The sequence below is a fragment of the Hibiscus syriacus genome, unplaced genomic scaffold (genome assembly GCF_006381635.1).
Source record: "Hibiscus syriacus cultivar Baekdansim isolate YM2019G1 unplaced genomic scaffold, ASM638163v2 tig00116982_pilon, whole genome shotgun sequence".
NCBI lineage: Eukaryota > Viridiplantae > Streptophyta > Magnoliopsida > Malvales > Malvaceae > Hibiscus > Hibiscus syriacus.
In genome coordinates this window covers 430,577-438,428 of record NW_024063505.1, presented here as the reverse complement: position 1 = coordinate 438,428, position 7,852 = coordinate 430,577, and the positions used below count along the sequence as shown (strand labels likewise).

The window sequence follows — 7,852 nt, the reverse complement described above, 5'->3', positions numbered from 1 at the left end:
TCGTTTTTCGATTCATTTCTTCTTTCCCGCCTTCCTTTTTCTGCAGGTTCTTAAAAAGGATCCTGTTTTGATGCCATAAATCAAGTAACTTCCATTAATTCATTTAGCCTTTTGCTTTATAGTTCTCCAAACAGGTTTGCAATTATGCCTTCTCTTTTTCCTTTCCCCGAATTCATTGACTGAATGAATTAATAAACATAAATTGATTTTTCTTTTATTATTTTTCAGGAAAATTAGAACTGGAGATACGGAAATTAAATATTAAATTAATAAACAATGTTGGGTGACTTCATTAACAGAATTTTGGTGTAAGTAATATGCCAATGCTCCTGCATTAGTGTTGTTTGCTTGTTAAATTATAATTAAAGAATGGGTAATTTTGATTATCTGGGTTTTGTTAGTACCTGTTTTCCGATGATTTTGTGTTTGCAGGTTGGTTCTTGGATATGCGTATCCAGCATTTGAGTGCTTTAAAACGGTGGAGAAGAACAAAGTTGGGATCGGTGAACTCAGATTTTGGTGCCAATATTGGTATCTGTCTTTTTATTTATTTATGAAGGGGCAAAGGCCATGCTTACGACGTTAAGAATGATGAATGGACACCAACTTGATTTATGGATTAGTTTATTCTAAAATTACAATTTTAATGCATCATTAATCGAGCGATATCTGTTTAGAATTTTTCTTAAATTATTGATGACACACCTTATATAAGAAAGTATTTGAACCCGAATCCTCTAGAAATAATATTTTCTTCTACCACTCAACGAATAAATTCACCATTACAATGAATTGGAATATAGTAAACTTTTCTTAACTTATTGCAGAAATCACACTTCAGATGCTCAAACAACCTTCCGTTATAGCATTTGCATAATTTGTTTAGCTTTTTATGTTAAACTCAATAGTTATGTATGCAATGCATTTTCGCAGGATCCTTATGGCGTTTCTGATAGTTTTTGAATGGACAGGGGAAGTATTCATTTCATGGTATACAGAAACATCTTTCAACCTCCATTGCTTAACATCTCAATTTTGATTTCAGTTCAAAAATCGGTCTTATCGATTCGAGCTCAAACTCAACTCCATTCAATTTTACCATAAAAAATGAACAATCCAAATCCTAAATAAACTGAACCCAAGACGATCCAAGCCGAAAAGAGTCCGAACCTATAACCACCCAAGAGTCCACCCAAAACTAGTGCAACTTGCATAATTGCCAAGTAGAATCTAATTGTTCATGATACTAACATTAGATTTTTAACCATACTGAAGGTTGCCAATGTATGGCGAGATGAAGGTTGGAATGTTAGTGTACCTGTGGTACCCTAAAACGAAGGTAAAAGTGGAATAAAATTTAGGTTTGCTGCAAATGTTGAACTCGTAATGTTTTGAATTTGGATAATGCAGGGAACTGGTTACGTGTATGATACCTTGCTTCGGCCATTCATGGCAAGACACGAAACAGAAGTGGATAGAAAGATTCAAGAGATCAAAGCTAGAATATGGGACTTTATTTTTAAATATTGCCAACATTTCGCAGTAATGGGGCAGGGAAAATTCTTTGAAATGCTTCAATACATGGCAAACCAATCTTTAAAGTTTAAACAAGCCAATCAGGTACTTCTTCAGAAAATGTATTTGCTGATTCATTTTGCATGAACATAATTTGAAACATTTACAATTCAAGTCGTTTGGTCATACCTTTTTTCTGCAGAAATCTGATGATCCATCAACGCCAAATGGTCACCGTGATTCGCCTCGTATGAGATCTCGTCCGGTTCAAACCTGATTGACGGCCGGCGTATAAACCACACAATTAACAATTTCTAATAATAATAATAAAAAAAAAGAAAACTTGTACAATGAAAACCAAAAAAGAAAGAAAAAAAAAAGATAAGAAACCCAGAATTAATTGTTGAAAACCCAGTCTGAAATTCAATTCAGTCAGTTTATTTTTTTTTTTGTAACATAAATTATATTTATATACATATATTTTCGTAATTCGTACGGTTTATATGGTTGATTGAATATTGTGTTCCTTGTTTCTGCGTATGAAAACGCAACCTTTATCTGTTATCTGTTGAAGATGATTCCAATGGATCCGAAGATCCGATCAACGAGTCGGGTCAGACAAGGGACGAGTTTGTGGTTGAAGAACCGGAGGCAGGAAGAGATGGGATTCTGAGATGAAAACCGGAGCCAAAGCTGACGGAAAAGGTGATTACCGGAGGAGTCAGGGGTGGCTGACATGGGCTGAAGGTAAGCCCAAGCGGCCTGTTTTACTAAACGGTTGCGGATCAAGATTTCGTACCCGGAATTTGCGGCGGATCCTGCGGCGGTGGGGGAGTTGATAGCGACGACAGGGGAAGGGAGGATGTCTTTGAGTGAAGTGTAGGAAGCAGAGGAGGCTTTGAGGGAGATGAGTTCGAGGTCAAGAGGCGATGGGGCGGCGCAGCCGTATGGAAGGCTGGTGGCAATTTGGAGAGGCTTTGGAGTCCATAGAGTTAGCTTCGCCGGGACTTGGACGGGGGTTGAGATAGAGTTGTGGCGGCGGAGAGTATATAGCGGCAACTGCCGCAAACCGTCGTCCATAGTCAAAAATACAAAGGAAAAGAGACTGGGAGAGGCTTTTAGACAAATATCGAAAGTTGTTTTAGTTTTTAAACTTTTATGTAAAGCTTTCAGCGGCGGCTGACTATTGGTGACGAAACTGGAGTGAAGTGCAATTTTATTCAATCTCGTGACTCGTGGTGTATTTTATTCATGTGCATGTTTGATTTTGGTTTTTTTTCTTTCTTTTCCATATTTTTGGTACATTGTTCGTTTATTAGTAGGTATATATTAATATGCACCGTTATTTCTTTTATATATGACTGGGTTTTTTAGAAAGAAAATCAAATAGGTACATGAATAGATGGATAAAGTCAATGAATATGGATGAATTATATGGTTTCATATCAACTAACAATAAATATTGTAATAATGCATCAGCCAACATTTTGCAACTAAAGTCAAATTAAGGGAACCACGTAGAAAGAGATTCCCAACCCCACCACCTCTCATCAAACAAACCAAATATACAAGATAATCATTAAGATAATTTCAAGTTATCTCTAAATTTTAAGGTTTTCGGTATTAGATTACCGTCAATAATTATTTCATCATAAGTAAATGCAAAGTCTCGACAATTATTTTTTTTATCTAAATGTCGTCACAAGCTAGATAACTTGAACTTAAATTATAAATATTAATTAACATGTTTTGGGGATCAAGTTGCATAATTTTAAAGAACGAGGATTGTTTTGTAAGCTTGAGGCCAATTTAGGGTCTTGAACCTAAATTTAGCCAACTCCTTTTTAGCAAAAGAAAAAGGGTTAATTAGAAAAAAAGTGTACAAACTATACCATTATTCCTAAATAGGTGCCCTATTTTTTTTCGATTCATCCGGGTATCTAACATTACAAACTTTATTATTTAGGTGTTCGACCGTAACGACCGTTAAATTATGTCGTTAAAAGACACATATCACATTCAAGTAATTTTAAAAATTTCATTTAAAATAAAAAAACTTAAAATTATATTTTTAAAAAACTCAAAAAAGTTTTGAAAATCTTTTAAAATGCCCTAATTTTGAAAACCCTAAATCTAATCCATATTTAGGTGCCTTCTGACTCAGCAGTTGTTGTAGAATCGCCTTGGCAATCCAGTCCCGCATCAGGCACAATAACGACTACAACATCAACAATGTCAAAACATTAGTATATCAATTTGCAACAAAAACATCAAAATCAGCCCAAGTACCTTCAATTCACACCCAATATGCTATTGATGTAAAATATGTTAAAATAAATCTAAATATGATAAAAAGTGCTAAAGAAAAAACTTAACCAAAGTAAAAAAAGTTCTAAATAATAACTCTTTTGGAGAGTTATAACACCCTTAGACCTAAGTGTTTGATTTTCCTCAAGCAACGTATGACAACTACTTGCCCCCCAACATTTAAATAGCATCACTCTTACACTTGGTTTTCACCTGTCACCTCAGAACCTTAACAATTTTATGCAAATCACCTTTAAATCTCAAGACAACAAGAAATCAACTCAAATCAACTTATAATTCTTATGCATGTGTGTGCTTGTAATCGTGATAATTCACCACCATGGGTATTTGTAGAGAATATCATAATTATCAAATTAATTAATAAAGAAAAAATATCACAACAATTACTATTTAGCTTAATTAGAGCTTCAACTAATCACAACTACCTATTAGTACTTGAGTAGTAAGATATGTCATCAACGGACCTCCTAGCCTTTTAGGTATAGTCATCCCGTGAAGACTTTCATTCACCCATGATATTCAAGACTATTTTCCTACTTAGTATTCACTAAGTGTACCAGACTTGCCTTAGCAGCATAGTATCCTAGAGCTAAAAGATTGTTGTGAACAATTTATTCGGTTAGAGCCAGTTCGACACCTCTAGTAATTCACACAGAACATAGAATTTTTTTTTGGATAAAAAATAAAAGATAATTAAATATTCTCTAAAATACCAAAGGTAAACTAAGCACGAAATTCGGTAAATAATTATAGCATCACAAGAATCGTTAACAAAATCTCAAGTTATCTATAAATTCTAAGGTTCTCGGCATTAGATTGCTATCAATAATTATCTCATTACATGTAAATGCAAGTCTCAAAATTTGTTTACTTATGTAAATGTCATGGCAAGCTAGATGTCATGGAAAACCTTGAATGAACAACACAAACATGAACATGAAAAACACACATAAGAATGAGAAACATAAACAAACAACACGCCCCCAAACATGAGATTTGCATTTCCCTCAATGCATGTAAAATATGGGAGAAGAGACAACAATACTCCCCTAATGTTGTTGAAGATGTTGTGTAGCAATAGCTTTGAGGATGTACTACTAACACTACAATAATGACAGTATGAAATGCAAGAAGATGTTGGGTAGTAAAGATTGTTTGTAACTCCAGCTGATGTTGTGAAGTAAAGGTAGCATATGGGGACTGCAACATATGGGGACTGTAGCATATGGGGACTGATGGTGTGATGATCGATGTAAGAACACTACTTAAAAAAACACGTAAAATGAAATAAAGAAAAAATAAAAAGTAAAAACTTATCTAATGTAAAAATTGACTTATTAATAGCAATAAAGAGAATACGATAAAGAAATTTCGCTTAGCGAAATGGAAGCAACGCTGTGAGGTAGTTCGCCGCAATAATGCTTCAAACGTTGGCCATTAACTTTGAACATGCTTCCATTTTTCAAATTCTTGATTAATATTGCACAATGAGAAAATGTTTCAGATACTTTAAAAGGTATAGACCACCTAGATTTCAACTTTCCTGGGAATAGCTTCTATCTCGAATTGAACAACAATACTTGTTATCCAGCATGGAATTGTCGTAGCATTATGTGCTTGTCATGTCATTCTCTTGCATTTGTCTTTGTAAATCTTCACATTCTCATAGGAATTGTTACAAAGTTCTTCTAACTTATTCAATTCAAACAATTTGTTTTGTCCCACAGCATCAAGGTTAAAATTCAATTTCTTAAGTCCTCAAATTGCCTTGTTCTCTAACTCCACTGGCAAATGATATGCTTTCCTATAGACTAAATGGAATGGAGACATAACCAGTGGGGTTTTGTATGTTGTACGTTATGCTCATATTTCTTCGTCTAATCGTAAAGACTAATCCTTCATAGATGGGTTACAACCTTCTTTAAAATTTGCTTGATTTCATGGTTTGAGACCTCGTCTTATCCGTTAGACTAAGGATAGTATGTTGTAGAAATAGGATGCTTCACTCCATACCACAACAAAACATTAGCAATTTTATTACATTTAAAACGGGATCTCTCGTCACTAATAAAAGCTCTCGATGTTCCAAAGCGAGTAAAAAATTTCTTGTGAATAAACTTAAGACTGACTTAGCATCATTAGTAGATAATGTTACAACTTCAACCCATTTTGAGACATAGTTCACAGCAACAAGAATATAGACATTATCAAATTATGATGGGTAGGGTCCCATGAAGTTTAATACCCAAACGTCAAACAACTCAATTTCCAATATTGGTTATGTTGGCATTTCGTTATGGTGAGAAATGATGCCAGTACGCTAACAGAGATCACAATTCTTGACAAATTCATTAGCATCTTTAAACAGATTTGTCCAAAACAAACCACATTAAAAGACTTTGGCAGCAGTGCACATCCCTCAAAAGTGACCACCATAGGGCGTATTGTGACATTGGTGTAGGATGCTATTTGTTTCGCTATCTAGAATGCATCATTCACAATTTGATCATTGTATTGTTTGAACAAATAATGCTCATATGGGTGATAGAACTTCACATCTCTAAAAAATTTATTCCTCCCTTGGTGATCTAGGTCTGGTGGCAGTAATCTATTCACCAAGTAATTTAGAATGTCTACATACCAAAGCAAAGTTTTGACAGTAAGAAGTCTTTCATCTGGAAAATTGTTAGTAATCAACAATTTACTTCTAACTTCACTTCTAAATTCTAAACAAGACAAGTGGTCAGTCACTTGATTTTCGGAGCCTTTTTATCTTTAATCTAAATGCCAAACTCTTGTAGAAGCAACACCTATCGCATTGATCGCTTGTAAATGTATATGCTAAGGCAAGAAATTATGTGCAAGTATACACAATCGAATCAAGTAATATATGGTAAGTGAGTTATCATCTCCTCAGGGATTGGTCTAAAATTTTAACCTTTACCACAACTAGTTGTCACAAGCTAATTCCTACTATCTTGTCAAACTACAAAGCTAATATTAATAAAACAAGAAAAATACTATAATGTATGATTACAAAAAATATTGGTCGAGACAAAATAAATATCCAGACTATAAAACAAAACAAAACAAAAACATCTGTTGATTTAAACATAATTCAAACAACCTCGCATATTCAGACTTACCACAGAACACTTATGCTAATATTTTGCATTGACAACAATTATTCTAAGTCTAGAATGAATTATTATGACTTGCTTAAGCTACCCGACAGGATTACTAAGTATTCTTAGACGGTTTCTATGGCAATACTACTCAGCATTAACTACAACCCTTAGTTTGTCAGGCTGTTGTTGTAGTAATACCTCTCAGCGTAAACTATAGTCGTTGTCTATCCTACTCTAGCATATCCCTTTTAGTCGATTGAAACCCACTCCTTATCTATAAGGTAGACAAGTTAGAACATCACCATCTCGGATCCATTCCATTGCTCACGTAGATCTATCTTAATTCCCTCGAATCTAAGAATCAATATCTAGGCAAAAGGCGATCTCTCGATGCTCTTACATTGCCAAGACATGTTTTACCACGACCTCAGGCAATCTCTCGAAGCTTTTACAGTGTTAAGGTAAAATATTCAAACAACGAACAAATCAGTCATGAGAAAAATCATAATTCATCATTAATAAAGTAGAAAATAATTGTTTAGGCAAAACAAAGACTAACACCAAGTAAGACAATCATGGTGCTATAAAAAATTCATCCAAGTATCATCGTTTAATATAACCCCAAACATATAAATAATTTAAGACTAGGGAGTTCCATCATAACCTTAAAATATTTTCAATGTCTCGGCAAGCAAAAAGTTATTTCCTAAAAATTTTACTAATTACCTTAAGCAATGACAGACTACAATCGTGTTTGTACATTTCAAAGAATCAGGCCTATGGTTGGTTCTCTTCTTTAGACAATCTTAACAATAATTCTTGCCTAGGCAATCAAATTATGCATTCATCATTGGGCATCCCTAATCTATTCCAAACAATAA

At 34.2% G+C, this 7,852-nt stretch overlaps 2 protein-coding genes across 2 annotated transcripts; one reads left to right on the top strand and one right to left on the bottom strand.

The window, feature by feature from the left end:
* The first annotated feature begins 218 nt into the window (after nucleotides 1–218).
* Nucleotides 219–1,892, top strand: LOC120192828 (HVA22-like protein j). Its single transcript, XM_039195542.1, has 6 exons — nucleotides 219–308; nucleotides 433–531; nucleotides 934–990; nucleotides 1,276–1,339; nucleotides 1,411–1,620; nucleotides 1,718–1,892. Exons 1-6 carry the CDS (start codon nucleotides 277–279, stop codon nucleotides 1,790–1,792), a joined length of 537 nt encoding a protein of 178 aa, XP_039051473.1. The 5' UTR covers nucleotides 219–276; the 3' UTR covers nucleotides 1,793–1,892.
* A 96-nt stretch (nucleotides 1,893–1,988) lies between these two features.
* LOC120192829 lies at nucleotides 1,989–2,711 on the bottom strand. Its single transcript, XM_039195543.1, has one exon. It carries the CDS (start codon nucleotides 2,593–2,595, stop codon nucleotides 2,077–2,079), a length of 519 nt encoding a protein of 172 aa, XP_039051474.1. The 5' UTR covers nucleotides 2,596–2,711; the 3' UTR covers nucleotides 1,989–2,076.
* Between the last annotated feature and the right edge of the window lie 5,141 nt (nucleotides 2,712–7,852).